The following is a 20,604-nucleotide window of genomic DNA, read 5'->3' as shown; positions in this document are numbered from 1 at the left end:
CTTGGCAGTTCATGTATCTCTTGGCTAAGCAAGAAGCAACCAATAGTTGCCACATCCAGCTGTGAGGTTGAGTACAGGGCAGCCTTCAGCGCTACAGTAGAGAGTGTCTGGCTTCGAAAGTTACTTACAGATCTTGGTGTTTGTCAGACATCCTCCACTATGGTCTACACTGACAGCCAGAGTGCTTTGGCCAGTGTGGGTAATCCAGTGTGTCATGCGCGTACCAAGCACATTGAAGTTCACTATCATTATGTTCGAGAGTGATTGTCAGTAGGAGACATAAAGTTGTCCTATCTAGCCACAGAGGACAACATAGTAGATGTGTTTACAAAGGCACTTCCTCGTCCCAAGTTCGAAGTCTTTTGACAGGCTTTACACTTGGTTCCCTTTGTTACATGATCTGGCATACCTTGTACATTCATAGGTGGCTATATCCTTTTGGATGAACATGTGCAACCATGACAAGAAAATACCAGGTATTCTGAGACGTTTCCAGAATACTTCAGCCCATACCATGAAGGGGGGTTTGTAGGCGATCTTCTCTCGGTCGTATTGATGCCCTCTGGGCCCTGGTATGTGCCATGTAGCTTTAGTTATTGGCACTTAGGTCAGCTAGTACTTTTAGTGTTTTATGACACCTAGTACTAGTGGTACTACTAGGATACTTTGTCGTAGGGTTCTCTTTTATAGTAGTTTGTACTTTCATTTTCTACTAGTTGATGTGATGGCTTCCACAATGCGTGTTTCTTTTGTTGTACCGATCATCGATACTCGTGCATAGTCTTTGCTTCGCTCGGAAGCTTATGCTTGTGGTCTTGAGTTTGAGCTGACAGCGGAGCGCATTGCACTCATCATTGTAGCAGCTATTACAAGGGAAGGTCCTAGGTGGTGGTGTACGAGTGGAGTGAGTAGTGCAAGGAAAAGGGTGAAGGGTGGCCTCGTGAAGTGAGCGAGTACTCAAACACCCACGGTCCTCTAGGAATGGTATGAAACCGATATATGTGAAGTGTGTCTGCACTGGCTCTCCTTGATAGGTGAAGCTATGCCGATGAAGTGTTGGTCTTGCCAAGGTTAACCGTCAAGTCCATGTCTAGGGCATATAGGTCTCTGTAATCGTGTAGGTGAGGAGGATAGAAGGACTAAGTCATCTGCATACAATAATATCTCTATCATTAGATCGGCCAGTTGCGATCCCTCGCCTCCGAGGCAGTCAATGAATGTCGTGATTTCATCAATATATAGCCCTAATAGTGTTGGTGAGAGGGGGCATCCTGCTTCACCCCTATCGTGCTCTCAACCTAGCTTGAAAGGTCTCCACGAGCACGTACTCGTCCTTTGTTTGACTCATAGAGACCCATCACCCCCTAAATGGAATCTGCATCTCTTGTAATCGTTTGATCATGTGAAATTGTGGGATGGTGTCAAGGCGTCTACAAAGCAGGCGTAGACTTTATCTTGCCTCCTCAATGTCTGCCCGCAAAGTGAAGATATGATCCAGAGTGGAATGCAGTCTCCTAAAACCAGCCTGCCCCAGTGTTCTCTGCCCATGCGTCTTTGTATTGGAGCTGGTCTTTCTCTCTAGTAACGACCCGTAAATGAGAAAATATGAGAGAGAGAGAGAGAGAGAGAGAGAGAGAGAGAGAGAGAGAGAGAGAGAAGGGGGGGGGGGTTATATTAAGTCTTCAAAAAAGCAAAGAGCCTATGAGACTGAAAGAACTTGATAAAATGAGCTGATTGGGTGGAGCCTCTAAGCGGGCATCACACACCCAAGACAAATACAACATAATCCTAGAAACATTAATATATAAAAAGATTTGAGCCAAATGGAGAGGAGCATAGACTAGGCTGTGGCATCATTGCAATGATCATGTGGAAGCTGTGAAGGGGTCAAGCCCAAGGGGGAGTTCAGCAATGTAGGATGCTGCAATGGCAAAAAACTTGTGATAGAGCACTGGCAGTGGTGTGCACGTGTGGTCCGCTGTGGATTGCGGTCTCCTAGTCGTGGCCCTACATCGGACAAGCACCACTTTCACCCCTGTAGGCTGAGCCCGTGATCTAGTGAACATGGAGGGAAGATCCCCAAGCCTGGTCTATGCATCAACCCATTAAAGGGTCTGTTGTGTCTCTTGCTCTAGACTTCAGCTTTGCCATCTCCTTGGGGCATACTGCTTTGTACTATCTGGCTGGAAAAACTCAGTGATCATGCTCTGAGAGAGAGAGAGAGAGAGAGAGAGAGAGAGAGAGAGAGAGAGAGTTTATTAAAATCTTCGGAAGTGTGATGGGTCTATGAGTCTGTGAAAAACCTGGTACAAAATGAGCTGTAAGGGTGGAGCTACTAAACGCCATTGCAGAATGCAAAAATGCTAAGTGATAGTACTAAGTACAACATAGTCATGTCAGAGGTCGACTACATATCAATCTCATCATTATCATCATCATCATCATCATCATCATCACATTAGGGTAGATGAGGCAATGGAGGCATGAAATCGGCGATAGAGTGCTGTCGGCTACTCATGGGTGTGGTTCTGTGTCTCCTACTCATAGCTTTGCGCCTAACAAGGGCCACAGTAACCCCAGTAACCCTTGTTGGCTGCCACCACAGCGTGAGACAATCCGACGGACGCAAATCCGAGACATCTTCATTGCTTATAGACGAGCCACCACAGTGCCAGGTTTCGGATTCTGAGTTCCAGTTCCAGTTCCAGCTCCAGCTCTCTTCTTCGTACTTCAGATAACACATGATATGACATGACATGACATGATTTGATACGACATGCTTTGTATTTGATTTTTGCTTGAGCTATTGAGCTCTTTATTTCAGCATAGTATAGTACTGAGCAAGGGCCTTAGCGCGCCATAGAGCTCTTACCAAGTTACATTCACAGGGCATGGCAAATGATGTACCTCAAACTCACACAGTTTCCAAACATGTGTGTAAGGGTTGTCTTTTGGGTAAGATGCATCGGTTTCCTTTTCAAAAGAATTGTCCAAAACTCTCACAAAGGAAATTGCAGCTAGTGCACAGTGATGTCTGTGGCCCAATGAGGACAAATGCCATTGGGGGATACAAATATTTCATGACTCTAATTGATGACTTCACAAGATATTGATGGGTATATGCGTTAAAAGCCAAATCTGACGTGTTCTCATGCTTTGAGAGGTGACTGAATATGGTTGAGAATGAATCAGGATGCAAGCTTGTCACTCTTCAACATAGATAGGGGGGGAGAGTATGTGTTAAAGGAGTTTGATGCATTTTTGTCTTCACAGGGCATTGTTCACTCATGCAGAACTCCTTACACTCCTCAGCATAATGTTGTTCTTGAAACGAAGAACAGGTCCACTATGGAGATGGCCAGATGCATGCTTAAGGCCAAGTCCTTACCCAATAAATTTTGGCTTGATGCAGTGATGTGTGCCAACTATGTGCTGAATAGATCACCTACAAGGGCATTGAGGACTGTTACACCTTATGAAGCATGGAAAGGCAGGAAACCTCCACTTTCACACATGAGAGTTTTTGGGTCTCTTGCATATGTTCATGTACCATCTCAGCTGAGACATAAGCTTGATGATAAGGCAATCACATGCATATTTATTGGTTACAGCCCGGAGAGCAGAGGGTATCGGTTATACCAACCAAATACTGGGAAGATTATTGTCAGTAGAGATGTAATCTTTGCTGAACATTCGGCTTCTCCTCTTGTGGACTGCAAAGCTAAGCGAGAAGTTGACATGTTTGATGCCTTTGACTCTTGGTTACCTTTGCTTCCCTCAGAGGGAGACTTTGACCAGCAACATGAGTCTCTTGCAGGCCCTCCAACAAGCAATGATCAGCCAGCATCCCATGCTGATTTGCAGGTTCCTCTTCCAGCACAAAATGATCCCACTATTCATGATGCAGTGATTGAAGAAAGAGCTGTCAATAGACAGCAACGACAAGTTCCCAGATGGCTTCTTGACACATTGAGGGACAGCAAACAAGATCAACCTCTTGCTGCCTGGACAAGATCAGGGAATAGACAGATGCATGGTCACTTTCTTGAGTTTGCACTCCTTGCTACAGCTTGGAATGAAGAGGCTTTGTGCCATACAGATGCTTTTGACAGCAAAGAGTGGATGGATGCAATGAGAGCTGAGCTACAATCTATTGCAAAAAATGACACATGGGAATTAGTAGATCTCCCTCCCGGCAAGCATGCCATTGGTACCCGGTGGGTCTACAAATTAAAAAGGAAATCTGATGGCAGCATAGATCGACACAAAGCCCGTCTTATTGCAAAAGGGTATGCCCAACAACAAGGCATTGACTTTGAGGAGACCTTTGCTCCCACTTGCAGGATTACTACTATTAGATGTGTCATTGCCATTGTAGCCCATCACCATTGGCAAGTGCACCAGCTTGACATCAAGACTGCCTTTCTTCATGGGGATCTGCAGGAAGAAGTTTATGTGACACAACCTCTTGGCTTTTAGGTTGTTGGCTTTGAAAACAAGGTATGTCGGTTGAGAAAATCCCTTTATGGTTTGAAGCAGGCACCTCAGGCATGGTATGCTAAAATTCATGCACACTTACTGTCCTTTGGTTTTCAGAATAGCCTCACAGAGCTTACTTTTTATGTCCGTGGGAGTGGATCTGATTTTTTAGTGCTGATTTTATATGTGGATGACATGCTGACCACGGGCCCTGATACTCAGCATATTGCAGCTTTCAAGGCTGATTTGCAGCAAGCTTTTGAAATGTCAGACATGGGACAGCTGCACTATTATTTGGGCATTTAGTTTGCTCATGTTGAGGGGGTTATCATGATGTCACAGTCCAAGTATACTAGTCCAAGTATACTGGACAGCTCCTTGATCATTTCCAGTTTGAGGATTGCAAGCCAATCTCTACTCCAGTGGATCTTGGCTTCAAATTTTCAGCCCATGATGGGAGCCCACCATGTGATATCACTCTTTACCAGCAGGCTGTTGGATGTCTCATTTACTTATGCCACACCAGACCTGACTTACAGTATGCAGTATCCCAGCTCAGCAGGTTCATGCACATGCCCAGTTCACAGCATTGGTAGGCAGTGAAGAGAGTCTTCAGATATGTCAGAGGCCCTTAGGATTTAGTCCTCTTCTATGGTGATCAGGGTTCACTTACTATGCATGCTTACACGGATAGTGACGGGGCAGGTTGTTCCGACACCAGAGTGTCACATACCGGGAATCGTTTTTTGCTTGGCAGTTCATGTATCTCTTGACTTAGCAAGAAGCAACCAACAGTTGCCACATCCAGCTGTGAGGCTGAGTACAGGGCAGCCTTCACCGCTATAGTAGAGTGTGTCTGGCTTCGACAGTTACTTACAGATCTTGGTATTTGTCAGACATCCTCCACTATGGTCTACACTGACAGCCAGCGTGCTTTGGCCATTGCGCGTAATCCAGTGTTTCATGCACGTACCAAGCACATTGAAGTTCACTATCATTATGTTCGAGAGCAGTTGTCAGTAGGAGACATAGAGTTGTCCTACCTACCCACAGAGGACAACATAGCATATATGTTTACAAAGGCACTTCCTCGTCCCAAGTTCAAAGTGTTTCGACAGGCTTTACACTTGGTTCCCTTTGTCACATGATCTGGCATACCTTGTACATTCATAGGTGGCTATATCCTTTTGGATGAACATGTGCGACCATGACAAAAAAATACCAAGTATTCTGAGATGCTTCTAGAATACTTCAGCCCATACCATGGAGGGGGGTTTGTAGGCCATCTTCTCCTGGTCGTATTCATGTCCTCTGGGCCTTGGTATGTGCTATGTAGCTTTAGTTATTGGCACTCAGGTCACCTAGTACTTTTAGTATCGTATGACACCTAGTACTAGTGGTACCACTAGGACACTAGGTCCTAGGGTTCTCTTTTATAGTACTTTGTACTTTCATTTTCATTATTCTAGTGGATGTGACGGCTTCCACTTCTTGCTCCACTCTTGTGCATCCTTTTGCTTCTGTGAGCCTAGAAGGTTGATCATCAGGTCTCTCTCTGCAAAACAGCTCTAATGCCTCCAGATCTCTCTGCAGCCCCTCCATCGAAGAGGATATAAGGACTATATCATCAGCATATAACAATATCTGTATGAGGAGATCACCTAGTAATGAACGCTCTCCCCCTAGGCAATCTATGAAAGATGTGTACTCATCGATGTAGAGTCCAAAGAGAGTCAGTGAGAGAGGACAGCCCTGCTTCACCCCAATGGTGCTCTCGACCCAATCCGATAGACTGCCTGGAGCATGGACCCTAGATTTGACTGACTCATATAGGTTCATCACACCCCAGATCAACGTCTCTGAATTTGCATCTCCTGTAGTCTCCTGATCATGCAGGATCGTGGGATAGTGTCGAAAGCCTTACGAAAGTCTACGAAACATGTATAGACTTTATGATGTTTGAACCTCGCCTCCTCAATGACAGCCCTTAGAGTGAAAATGTGGTCTAGAGTAGAGTGCTGCCTCCTAAATCCTGCCTGCCCTAGTGCCTGTTGCCCCCGTGCCTCTGTATGATAGCTAATCTCCCTCTCTAGTACCGATCCATAGATCTTGAGAGAGATGTATAAACGTATTTATGTGATCAAAGACATCCTTATGGCATAAGGGTGTATTAACGTCCACTGGGGGTATAACATCCAGCCACTAAATTAAGGGCATATGGCTGTAGTTTGCATGGTGGAAAATGTAAAAGAACCGAAACGGCACAACATCCAATTGCAAGAACAACTAGAGCAAAAGCCCCAAATTTTGAGAGGGCATGTGTGCCAAATGAAGGGCAAATGCAGAATTTTACCTTTCAAATGCAACTTTACTGCACATTGGTCAAAAGCCCCAATTCCTTGAGGGAATTGAATGAAAGAGAGGGAAAAATCAAGAAGAGCCAAGGTAGAGGAGTTGTACAGATCGGACCGGAGCTTTATGAGGGGTTGGAGTGAACCTACGCAAATGTTGATTCTAATCTTCCACCTCTTGTACGTCATATAAAGTACATAGTGTTGAATCTCTACGTCGTGTATTTGCAATCTCACGTTTGGCCTCAATGTGGAACTTGTGGGATGATTTCAGAGCAGTTTATGTTGAAGCCTTTGGAAGATCAATTTTAGCTGCTGCTTCCTGGTGATATGCCATCCTATGGGATATCCCTGTGTCAGGGGAAGTAATTTAGATTTGTCAAAATTGACATGCAATCCTGCTGCCAAACCATACAATGAAAGAGTGGTCATAAGCATGTGAACTTCCCGGGGAGAATTCTTTGGCATAAAGAAGGAATCATCAGCATATGCTTGTGCCAAAAAAGATGCAGCCCCAGGGATTTTAAGACCAGTCATCTGTCCTGTGTTTGTAAGATGATCAAGATACATCAAAAGGGGATGAGTTGCAATGGCATAGAAGAGAGCACTAAGAGGGCAGCCTTGCCTAACTGATCGACCCAATGTCCATGACCGAGACAGATGACCCCCAAGAATGCACTGAGAAGTAGAGTCAGAATAAAGCCAGTAAACTGCATTTGCTATCTTGGGACCAAAGCCTAACTTTGTCATGATTTGAGAGAGAAAATACCATTGAACAGTATCAAATGCCTTAGCAATATCCACTTGCAATATAAGGACATCTTGATGCGAATACTTAGCATATTCAATTGCAGTCAAGGCATTGGAAATATTATCATGGATTTGTCCTCGCGGCACAAATCCATACTGATGAGGATGAAGTCCCGCATCCAGTATCCTGTGAAGCCTATGCACAATCATTTTGGTAATGAGTTTGTAAACTACAGGCATCAAAGTAATAGGCCTCTAATTTGACATATGGTCACACAGATGTTTTTTGGGCACAAGTTTGACTATGCCATGCTTCCAAGAGTGCGGTAACTGATTTTCTTGCCAGGCAACATTGATCATTTGCAAGAGGACATCTTTTAAATCATTACAAAAAGAAATATAAAATTCCACCGTAAGGCCATCCCAGCCAAGGGACTTGTATTTGCTGAGGTGGAACAATGCATTATCAAGTTCTGTGTCAGTAAAGGGTCTCTCCAAGGTAAGAGCATCATGCATTTCCACTATTTCAGAAACATATTGGAGAAATTCAGTCCTTGCATCAGTCATTTGATTTGATGGGGAACCAGGAGCAGAGAACAATTTCTGGAAATAATTTTGGCATTCATCTTGGAGATTAGAGAAAGAGTGCGTCCAAGAGCCATCTAGCTTCCTTATCCTTAGACATGAGTTTTTCTTTTGAGTAGCATTCAGATTGAGCAGCCCTTATCCATGAGGGGCTTCATTCTTGCCCTAATCTGCCATTTGTGCAATTTCCTCTGATCATTAACAGTCAATTTAATCCGAGCATGTGAAAGGGAATCATTTTCTGATTCAGAGAGGCCTTAAATGTGAAAATTCAGTCAATTGTTGTGCTGTCCTTTTTGCCCATTTAACCTCATTCCTCCATTTAGTCATATGCTGGTTTCCATACTCCCTAATGACATTCTGTATACGAGAGACAAAACTGTCCCAGGCATAATCCATGTCCTCCTGGGCATGCAAAGGCAAGGGATGAATTGCAAGTCTGATAATTTGCTGGAAATAGTGATGTCGGAAATAAGCCTGATTAACATGCAATAATCTACTGGAAAGGGGTGGCAAATCATCCAGTGGCATACCAAGGTGCAAATTCATCCATAATGGGGCATGATCTGACAAGCCCAATGAGAAATCTATAAGGAGATGAGGGCTAAAATCTGCATATTGTTGTGGGTAAAACAAATACCATCTGTCAAGCCTTGCCCAGTATGTAGTAAGTGCATTATGATGAAAAGTATATCCAGGCACTGATCCTTGGAGAAGCAGCCATAAATCTTCAGCCTGCACAAAAAGAAGCATGCTATCCCATTTCTGCCTAGCATATGAGATCTTGAAGTGGTGTTATCTCTTAGCAGAGGGAAATTATTAAAATCTCCACAGATGAATGCATTAGATCTCCATGGATATTTGCTTAAAGAATCCCATAAAGAAGCCCTCATGGCAGAGGTCTGGGAGGCATAGACTGATGCAAACTCAAGAATATCACCATTGACATTACATTGTATGACCATCCATCTGCCACTGCTGTCATTGAAGGCTAACTAAGGCTCCAGCTCATGTCTAACGAGTATGCATACACGTGAGTAGGTAGTGGTACCAGCATAATATATATCATAACCGCCAAAATAATCATGATGACCAACCTTGGAGAGTCGATTATGCTCTTGCAAACAAACAATATCTGGCTGCATTTTATGTACATAATTCCATAAAAGCCTCCACTTTGAGACATTGCAGAGGCTCTGTACATTGTATGTAAAGCACTTAAGTGTTTGATGCATGAAAGAGGTATATACAGTAAAGTATAAGTATAAAACAAGACATCAAAGAGGCAAAGCCTCTGCCTGCATGGGCTGCATTCCTTCATGATCCATGAAAGACATAGCATTCTCCCCTTCTTCAGAATCACATATGGCGATGCCCTTCTTCAAAACCCCCACCCAATTTTGAAGGACTGGAGCTGAAGTAGAAGCCTGTCCTGGTGAGGGAGAAGAAGCATCCCATTGACGAGATTGAAAGGGGCGTTGATTCAATACAACCACCTTCTTAGGCTGTTGAAAACCATCCCGATCAGTTCCTGCAGATTCCTTCATCTTCTCTTTTTCTTGATCTCTTCCTTTTTCAGCAAGTGAGTGCACCTGTTTGATTGGTTTGGCATTCTTTGCTCCATTTCTATTTGCTGTCTTAGCTTGCAAATTCTCATTCTTTCCCCGTGTCTGGGGCGGCAAGGCATTGGGAGGGGGCTGATGCAGAACCATTGGGTATTCTGAGGCTAGATGCCCAAACTTGTGGCAGGCAAAACAAGCTCGTGCAAACACACCCCATTTCAATTCAAAATACTTTTTTCCCAATTACACTCCCTCAACTTCCACTGCAATAGAAGGAGGGGTAGGTTTATCAGTGTCCCAGAGAATGCAGAACCTGTTACGGTTTCCATAGGGCGTGGAGGACAAATGATCTGTCCTAAAGAAGCAGCTAGGCCAGGCAACTCTTTATGCATATAGTTCGGGAAGTTAACAACCTCAACCCACACAGGACAATGATGTCGCATAAGACTTTGATAATCCTTGTTTGGGGACCAGGGCATAGCATGTACCATCTGCTTCCCGTAAAAGAGGGGAGAGAGCTCAAGTAGCCTCTGCTTGCACAAAGCATCTGATAAATGCACCTCATAAAAGCCTCTAGAAGCAAAATATACTCCCTCTACAAAGCATCTTCAAAGGATGGACTTAATCCACTGTGCGACGTCACTGGCTGCTGGGATTCTTCCTGGAAAGAAAATTATAACCGCGGTTTGAGATAACTTCCTGAGAGGATTCACGAGGGACGGCAATTTCAATTTGTACGTGACCTCTAGAACTGGTTTGCCCCATTCCTGTCGTGACTGCTGAAAGTCATCCTTAAAGGTATCAAAAACATACTGAGCTTCCATAGTAAGTTCATCATGTTGTGATGCAGGTTGTGAAGGGCGGCGCTTAGCATCTGCGGGTCTTTCTTTTCGAGCATATGTACAAACATCCAAACCTGAAGCCATGATTGAAATACGACAAGGCAAGAGGGACTGTACGGAGAAGTATAGAAGGAACAATCAAGACACAGGATTGTACGAAAAAGTACAGGAGCAAGACCCAAGACTGTACGGAAAAGACAGTGGACTGTACGGACAAGACTGGACTGTACGGAGATGTAGACGGGGCTGTACGAAAAAGATTGGACTGGACGGAGATGCAGACGGGGTACGGAAAAGACTGGACTGTACGGAGATGCAGACGGGGCTGTATGGACGTACGGAACGTGGTCTTTAGAAAAAACCATGGCGATCCAGACGGGTATGGAACTGCACTCGGAGCTAAGTCAAACCTAACCTATGCGTTTGTACGGTCGTATGAACACTGTACGACAACCGTACAGGTGTACGGATAGAAAGGGAGGCTGTACGGAATCCTTGGCGAGGCTGAACAGCAGAGGTCGCACTCTCTTACACTCACACACACACACTCTCTCTTTCATACACACAGACACACAGACACACATAGACACACACACACACACACACTCTCTCTCTCATACTTGACTGGAAACAAGTACTTTCTAAGGTCAAATGGGCTCTTGATAGTTGCTCGAGGACAAACTCAATGAGGAAAGAAAGTATTCATTGGAGTGCCATTTTTGCAATTCCGCTAGCTTTACAGGAACCTGTTTGGGCCTACAATCTCATGAAATTGGGAATTAGATACATACATGATGTGGTAGATGATAAGGGATATGTCTTATCTTTTCCTCAGGCCACTGCTTCCTATGCATTGGGAATGCATCATAGGTCTATATGGAAGAAAATTGCTGATTTATTACATCCTTTTCTACCTGCTCCTCCTGTGGCTGACACCGATAGGTTTACAGATTGGCAATTGCAATCCTCTGCTACATGCACTCATCCTGTTCGTCTTCCTACCTTAACCTCCATCAAAGCCTATAGGCTTCTTCAGCCTGCTCCATGGATTCAACAATATGCTAATTCTCTGTGGCATATACGGAAGCCCCTCTCATGGTGGCGAAAGAATCTCAAGATGTTATGGAAGTGTAAAATGCCATTGAAACAAAGACTTTTTCTTTGGAGATGTATGACAGGTACATTGTCAGTGGGGGTCACACTTGCTAAACGTCGCATTGCACCATCCACATGTTTAAGATGTCAGGCTCCTTCAGAGACTGTTATTCATTTGCTTTGGCACTGCCCGTGTACTAAGATCCTCCTCAGGACAATTTCAGATTATCTTCGGATCCGTTTCCCGAGTCATAGATTTGGGGAACATTTCTGGCTCTTTGGTAGATTTATGAAGTCTTTGTCTCAATACTCACTATTTCTCTCTTGGGTGCGATATTGGGCTCTTTGGTGAGCATAATTTGGCATACTTGGGTCGGCAGATTCACAAGTCATATGAATCTTTCCGAGCCTCATTGCGGCAATCCCTATATGATGCCTGCCATGAGGGTGATATGGATGCTTCTTGCATACAGCTTTTCTTTTTATGCTTCTGAACTTTGGGATACTCTCCATTTTGGAGACCTCCCATCATGTAAATTTATGATCATATAAATATATGCACTGGATATTACCAAAAAAAAGTGTGTGTGTGTGTGTGTGAGAGAGAGAGAGAGATGGTATGATATGATCGTATTGAAGTCCTTTTGAGACCCTCAGGATCTATGGGACTGGTGACCACTATTTAAATTAAATAGTGGTCGATTACAACCATTGAAATAAAAGTCTCCCAAATCTTTCTACATTGTGAGTATTTGCTGGACTATTTTGTGTGCTAGTCGGAGATTTTTGCTCCAATGTTCCAAGATTTCTTTCAAGTAACTTCCAAACTTGTGGGCTGGCTGTTCCAATAGATTCTTCAGAGTACAACTATTGTTGCCATGGTTCTCCCTTATGTGTGCGTATGCTCGACATTTTAGGAGTATGTGCTGCTCGCTAGGGCAGATTTTCATATTCTCTCCTCCCTTGGGATCTTGGGTCGTATCCATCTACCCTTCTCCACTTCTAGATCATGTGAGCTGGTCCTTATTTTGCGTATTGAATTCCTTTTGAATATTGAAATGTCCTCCCCAAGATATTTCTGCATTGCATAGCTGTCCATCAGGTTGATTTCCTGTTTGTAGAACTGCATTTTTGTACTTGGATCGTGCCATATTTTTTGTATCATTTTCAGCATCACTAAGTCTTTGATTTCACACGATTCTTCAAGTATATCAGCCGCCTTTATCCCCCATAGTTCCATCCATTCCTCCCATCTTTGTACCAGCCCGTGGTCTTAGTGGCTTCCATTGCTTTATGTGGCATCCGATGTGCATCCATCTTCTTAACCTTGTTGAGGTATCCTAGATAATGGCATAGTGCTTCACCTTCCAGTGGTGTCATACCTGTTTCAGCTAACAGGATGGGATATGGTGTCTGCGTTTTAACTCCCAACTCGCCTACAATAAAGCGTTTATGCATTGCTTCTATCCTTTTCCAATAAATCCTGGAGAGCCCGGGCGGCCAGGCTGGACATCCATAGAGAACCACTGTTTGCACAAGCATTGGTGTATAAAAATTTCCTCATCTCCCAATTCCACAAGTGTGCCTTTCTGCATTTATTTTGGAAGCTGTACAATGCTTTTAAACCTCCCAGAATCCTACATTCCACACATGCATTCCACTTGTAGTTATGTGTAAAATCCAGCCCTAGATATTTGAATGTAGCAACTACTTCCAAAGTCTTCCCTGCGAATGTGAAATTTATCTGTTTATTTCGAGACCCGATCACCATTACTTTGGTTTTTGCTATGTTGACCTGCATTTTTGAATACTGGCAGAAATTATATTAGGCATCCAAGTGTCCCTGCATATCACTCTTATCTTTTGCAAAGAAGACCACGTCATCCGCATAAATGAGCAACAATACTGTGTAGCTAGCCGCCTGGGCTCCTCCTTTCTGTTTTTTGTCATCCAATCTTCCAACTCGTCTATGAAGAGACCAAAGAGAGTTGGTGACAAGGGGCATCCCTGCTTGACCCCTATATCACTGGTTATGATGACCTTTCCTTTGGAATTGGATCCATCTACGCGTGGTTGTGCTAGCTCAGCTCGTACCTTCTTGTAGAGTATGTACGTGGCTTCTCTGAGTTCCAGGGGGACTTGGAGCTTTTCTAGTCTCTCCCATAGTTTTTTGTGTGGTAGTGTGTCGAATGCTTTCTTGAAGTCTACAAAACAGCAGTAAATGGCCCCTTTTCTATGTTTTACTCCCTCAATTGCTGCTCTTATGGCTACTAGATGATCTACCATCAGGTGTTTGAGATGGAACCCCGCCTGTGACGGTGCTCTTACCCCTTCTGCCTCTGCCCACTTGCTGAGTTTTTACTCAAGAATGGCTCCATATAGTTTGGCCATTAGGCTGCTCACCCTGATGGTCCTGTAGTTGAGAGAGAGAGAGAGAGAGAGAGAGAGAGAGAGAGAGAGAGAGAGAGATGTTGTAGTGTTTTTGTGATAATTGGCCCTCAACATTGCAGGATCCCAGGCTATTAGGGGAAATCCATATTGCTCTTCTGAAAATAGTGATGAAGGACATTGAGGATGTGGCTCAGGCTTCAGCAGCTGGAGTGGCAGTGAATCAAAATGCCCTTGGTTCCTCTGGAGGGGGTCATTCTCTTGTTGTTGAAGCTGTAAGTTTCTCTCTATTGACCCTCAAGGCATTGCGTAAGGATGTGATTATATTTGGAATATGTTGTCGGTTCGATTTTGAAAGCCTTACCCATAGCAGAAATTTCACATTTAGGTTAAGGCTCTGCTTTATTTTTGTTCGGATGATTATGATATCTGTATTTTAGAATGTGAATATTTCAAAATTGGCCTATTAGTGCATGGTGGTTTCCTACAAAATACCTGCATGTTGCAATAATATTAAAACTGAAAAACCTGAGGTCACATTTGCACAGGCTTTTGCATGGGGCTTTGATATTCGTGAGTGGCGGCAGCACTTGAATCCATTGACATGGCCTGAGATTCTTCGTCAGTTTGCCTTGTCTGCGGGATATGGACCCAAATGGAAGAAGCATGCAATTGAGGTTGATCATCCATGTGATGAGGCTGAGGTAATTTATGGTCTTTGATGGTATAAGTTTGAGGCTGCTGGTACTTTGAATTAGTTATTTGGGGGATTTTTCGGGTGTCATACATATAATCTTCTTTTCCAGGGGAATGAAGGGGAAAATATCGTTAATACCTTGCGGTCAGGAGTGGCAGTAGAAAATGCAGTCTCTCAAATGCGGGGAAAAGGGGGGCACGGACGTCGGAAGCGCCACCGCTTGACACCAGGGACTGTCAAGTTTGCTGCATTCCATGTGCTCTCCGTGGAAGGCAGCAGTGGTTTGACAATTATGGAGGTTGCTGAACGTATCCAGGTATGGGATCTTTATTTCATTTTTTCTTATTTGTTAGCAATTACTAGAGGGTTTTTTTTTGGGGGGGGCGGGGGGGAGAAAATATAATCACTTATGTTTTCACATTGGATGAGTTGTGGGATATAATCAGTTGAGTTTGCATGTCTATAAAGACAGATTATGGGAATCTTCCTTTTTTTGCAAATCATGAGCTATTGAGGATACTGAATTAATCATGATGTGCGTTTTGAAAAGAAATCGGGATTGCGAGATCTCAGTACGAGCAAAACGCCAGAAGCATCTATTGCTGCAGCTCTATCCAGAGATGCAAGACTTTTTGAGCGGGTTGCTCCCTCAACATATTGTGTACGGTCAGCCTTTAGAAAAGATCCTGAAGATGCAGAGAATATACTGCAGGCAGCAAGGGAAAAGGTGCAGTTGTTTCAGAATGCAAGTGCTGAGGTAGAAGATGCTGAAAAGGGGACAGAGTTTGCTGATGAGCCTGAAAGGGACACAGAGTTTGTTGATGAGCCTGAAAGGGAGGAGGATACAGATGAGGATATTGAAGATGTTGAAGGGGATGAGGCAGAAGGAGCCTTAGCTGAAGGAAAAGCCAATTTGTGCATCGAGAATGTTGGAGACCTGGCATCGGGGGTAAATCTAGCAAATGAAAAGGAACAGTTGACACAAGATATTAACAGTCAATTTTCAGTGTCTCACCACACTAACCTTGTTCAGAAGAGCAGTGCAGACATGGAGTTAGCATTCATGAATGTTGAGAAGTCTGGAGTTTCAGGAGAAAAGACAACTATTTTGGACCATATGCCCTTATTAAATGGGTCTCCTGAAGAGACTGAGATTGATGAAAGTCACATAGGTGAACCTTGGGTTCAGGGTTTGATGGAAGGTGATTACTGTGATTTGAGTGTTGAAGAACGGTTGAGTGCACTGGTAGCGTTGGTTGAGATGGTCAATGAAGGCAACACAGTTCGTGTGGCACTCGAGGTTAGTTTCTATGTTGTCATTGAAGCATGAAAGACGTGAGAGTCCATGCAAAATTACATAATATTTGAAAATATATTGAAGCATGCATATCAAAGATATGAGAGTCCATGCAAAAGTTACACAGTATTTGAAAATATATTGAAACCTGGTAGGTGCAAATAAATAAAGCATTAGATCTCTGAAACAGTGGTTTCTGGGTCATCATTTCATTTTGTTTTGCTTTGCCTATCTTTGCCTGCTCAAAGAAGTCCATTTTTCAGTTTCAAATAGTTGTGTCGGAACATTTTTTGTTGGGAAAATGTCTCCAATATCCAAATGTCTTATAACCTTAGCCTTGTACTAATATTGAGGTCGGCAGTGTAAGCCCAGTGCATCTGAATTTGGCAATACGTGCCCCTAAAGGCCCTATTAAAATGTATAAAATTTTGTCATACCCGTCCTTTTAACAGGCAAATGCCACTGATTGGGAATGCATGGTCTTCATTGCACTGCTGTGCAGGAACGACTAGAAGCAGCAAATTCTCTCAAGAGACAACTGTGGGCAGAAGCACAGCTTGATAGGCGGCGTTTCAAAGAAGAGCAACTTATTAAACTGCAGATTCAGTCAGACGAAGGATGTAAGGTGGAGGCTACAAATGATGTTGAAGGGGAACATGAGAGTCCGTTTGGTGATATTGAGAAGTGCGCTGACGCATCAGAATCAAAAGTGGAACTGATGCTAGATACAATCCCTACAAGAGCTGATGCAGCAAATGATGTAGGAGCTGAAAAGATAATATCTGGGCAAGGTGGTCCCTTGAACCAAGAAGCATCGGTGGCACTTGGATATGCTACTGATAAGTCTCGTGCACAGTTAAAAGCAGATATTAGCCTCAGGGCAGAGGAATTGTATGTTTACAGGTCTCTTCCGCTTGGTTTTGACCGCAGACATAATCGTTATTGGCAATTTGTGACATGCAACAATGGCCAAGATCCAGGTTGCGGCAGGATTTATTTTGAATCCTCTGAAGATGCTCAGTGGCATGTTATTGATACAGAGGAGGTTTGCTCTCTCTCTCTCTCTCTCTCTCTCTCTCTCTCTACTTTTATGTATCTATCTAGGTATCAATCTCTTTTTTTGTCTCGTGTCACACATTCTAGCACAAATGTTTTTTGTCTCGTGTCACACATTCTAGCACAAATGTTTTTTCTAACACTTGAAGTTTTGGATGAGGATGTACGGTTGGTACAGTTCGTTTTGCACTTGTTGTCTACATATTCTTACCTACATACCATAAGGCTCCATCTGGAGTGACTAATTTTCAGGAAGGTGAATACAACGGTGTTCTCAAGAGCTTATTGTGGTACAAGTGATACTGGCAAGAAGTTATCTTCCTGGAACAAGGGTTGGGAGGTTGCCACCTGGCTTGAAGTGGTTGTGTTTTATGCATTGACTCTCTTAACTCTTTCTTTAGACTAAGAAATTGGTGATCCTTTATTAGCTTTTCTACTTTTAGGGGATTTCATGTTTCTCTTGAGAAGCTATGATGGATTGTAATGAAGCCCTTCTATGACATTTGTGGGTGGTGCCGGCATTTGCAGAATAAAATCTATTAATTGCAGAAAATACTCTGCGATTGCTAGTTGAGATGTTTGGTTTTATCAAAACCTTTTCAGTGTTCTAATAGCAGTACTGCATGATTGCACTGATAACAAAATACATGAATATAATCATTATGCTGATTTAATGCAACTTTATGAATACAGGCACATGCATATGGAGCTGTTTTGGAGAGTAAAGATTTCTTAAAGAGAGAGTATTCAATTATTTTAGAGGCCCCAGATATGTGCATATGTGTGTGTGTCTCACTCAAATATACACGCACTGAAGCATGCGTGCACGCATGTTTGTGTGTGTGAGAGAGAGAGAGAGCTATTGTATTGTGCAATCCATTTTGATTGCTTGTATCCAGTTTTACTTGCCTTTGATGATGTTTGCAAAGTAGGACATCTCTTGCTTTATGTCTCATATTGTGGAGCTTTTCTGGCTTTCTTGCTATCGCTAGAAAGCCCTGCGTCTGCTTTCAGTGGATCATATTTGCTCGCCTAAAATGCATGGGGGTCTGAATATTCTTAATGTTCACTTGCATATTCTAGCTCACAAGGGGAAAATGCTGTTACTATTTATGCAGGGTGACCAGCCATGGATTTACATGATGCAACATCTGGTTTTACACTACTGCCTTGGGTCATTGGCAGCCCACCCATTGGGACTTATTTTAGGTCACATTGAAGGTAGAGTCAAGGGATACCCTTTTGTCACGTGCATGCTTTCTGATTGGAAGTATATACTTTCCTACCTAAGTAGGCGTCCGCACCCAAGACAAATACAAACATAAACAGAAATAGTATGTGAGACTTGGAGAGGATGGGAACCGCGGTGTGGCATCATTGAGACGGTTTGTTTGAGGAACCAAGTCCACTGGGCGGCTGAGAATGGATAAGAGGGTCTTGGTGGAGAGAGGCTCCAGTGGTGATCGGTGCTGTGGCAGCATGTGACTCGTGATAAAGCACCGACGGTCAGTTTCCATGGTCCATTGAGGTCTCCTAGGTGTAGCTCTCTGTTGAACAAGTGCCATTGTCACCCTTGTTGGTTGTATCCCTGGTCTGGTGAACATGGAGGGAAGATCCCCAAGCCTTATCTGTACATTGACACACTGATGGCTTTGTCGTGTCTCTCGCTCTAGGCCTTGGCTACACCATCTCTGTGGGGACTACTAGTCCATGCTATTTGACTAGAAAAATTGGTGATCACGCTATTCTGACTGAGTTCCTTGATCTCGTCTACGTACCTTGAGCAGCTGGTCTCTGTGTCGTACAGGCTAGGTGTGCCCTTAGCTCGTCGATTCTCAATGCGTAATTGGCCCTATCAAAATCCTCAAAGAGTGGGAAGGTGCGAAATCCTCAAAGAGTGGATCCGTGTGTATCCTGGCGGGTTGATGAATCCCTCCTTTGATATTTGTAACCAATGATCTCTATAGAAGTTGAGCTTCACAGGACGCTCTCTAGGGGTTAATTAGGTTCTGTATGTGCGTAGTTGTATGAGATCCTCCCGATTGACTTGGTTAGCCTTGTGATAGGCGAGTGGAATAGAGGGGGCCTTCAGGTAGCAATATCTTTGATTGCTCTCAGTTACTAATGTCATGGATGCGGATGGGGCCAGCCATGATAGCTTGCATCGGCTTGAGTTGAACCAAGATTTGGTCGAAATATGAACCAAAGTCCTTGACTCAGTTGAAGTATGTGATCACTTGGAATGTTTCATCAAGTTGGGGTGGTAGGGACCCGAACTCAGCCAAAATGATCTGCTTACGGTGTATCATCCGTGCAGATAAGAGAATCTAGAGCCCCTCCAATCGAGCCCAGTCCACCTCTTATAAATCAGGCCCCAAGCATCGACTGCCATACATGCCTACTAGGCAGACCAAAATAATCAAGGAGAAGAGAAGTGATTCGGTGATCCTGGAAGTGAAAGAATCAAAGAAAGTGTGGGGAAAACTAGTGCAAACCGCTTCATTGAAAAGCCTTGCCAAGATCGGGGCCATTGTACTTTGTCCATATGCAATTTATAGTGTATGTAGTCCCTTGTGAGGAAAGAAAAGGTTTATTAATGTCAAAAAAGGCCAAAAAAGCCTATGAGACCAAGGAGCCAAAATCTATCATGAGAAATACACTCCCATGGGGAGCACTAGAGGAGTCTTGCGCACCTCCAAAGAAAATCCTATTGATGATTTAGATGCCCGGAATCCAGAGTGAATAACACAGACTAGAGAGAGCCCTCTATAAGTCACGGGAGTAAATCCTATCATGTCATGTCATAGGTTGTCCAATATCTAAAGTGTGGTTTGAGCTCTGACAAGGATCCCATGGAGAGCCCTAATGTGTCTGGAACATATTGTGGATATCTCAAAGCAACAATATGCCCTCTGTTTTTGGACACGTGCCTCCTTTGTAATGGCTCGTAAGGTAAAGATGTGATCTAGTGTAGAGTGACCCCATCTGAGCCCTGCCTTCTGCGCCGTTCGCATGCCTGCTTTTTCAACATGCTAGCTGATGTGTATCTCAAGAGACAATTCGTATACCTTGGCTATCAAATTTTCGACCATAATGGTCCTGCAGTTCCCTGCCACCATGGGATCCCCTGCTTTGTGAATGGATATGCTAGTGTTTGTTGTTTAGGAAGTATGAAGGCCAATGGTGCAGAAAGCCTCATTAAATAGCTTGGCTAGGATTGGAGCAAGTATTTTCCTTGGCTTTGCCATTTTGAAGCTTCTTGATGGCCTTTTCTAGGTGGGATGTGGTGAAGAGCATTCAAGTGGTGGGACGAGGAATGTTCTCTAAATCATGTATGGGCTGACTGGGAACATCATAGCATGTGTCACATAGACTTTCCAGAGGCGGGGATCCTTAATATGATATGGTGAGCGCTTTTCTAATAACTTCATCCAAACTCTTTGGAGTTACTGCTATACATGACACTTGTTTGTGATATGGAGTAAGCACTGGGTTTGCCCAA

The 20,604-nt window shown here is 43.7% G+C and overlaps 1 protein-coding gene across 3 annotated transcripts in view; it reads left to right on the top strand.

The window, feature by feature from the left end:
* Positions 1-20,604, top strand: part of LOC147889300 (homeobox-DDT domain protein RLT2-like) — a 123,597-nt gene that overhangs the window by 83,044 nt on the left and 19,949 nt on the right. For all 3 annotated transcript variants that reach the window (XM_087391358.1, XM_087391356.1, XM_087391357.1), the window contains exons 11-15: positions 14,175-14,327; positions 14,601-14,756; positions 14,859-15,065; positions 15,300-16,049; positions 16,549-17,091. In XM_087391358.1, coding sequence (XP_087247484.1) covers positions 14,175-14,327; positions 14,601-14,756; positions 14,859-15,065; positions 15,300-16,049; positions 16,549-17,091 — 1,809 coding nt within the window. The remainder of the gene's footprint in view (positions 1-14,174; positions 14,328-14,600; positions 14,757-14,858; positions 15,066-15,299; positions 16,050-16,548; positions 17,092-20,604) is intronic.

This window comes from Dipteris shenzhenensis, chromosome 20 (assembly GCF_047967505.1).
Source record: "Dipteris shenzhenensis isolate YYH24624 ecotype China chromosome 20, Dip_SZ_1.0, whole genome shotgun sequence".
Lineage (NCBI taxonomy): Eukaryota > Viridiplantae > Streptophyta > Polypodiopsida > Gleicheniales > Dipteridaceae > Dipteris > Dipteris shenzhenensis.
This window is presented reverse-complemented; position numbering and strand designations above follow the sequence as displayed.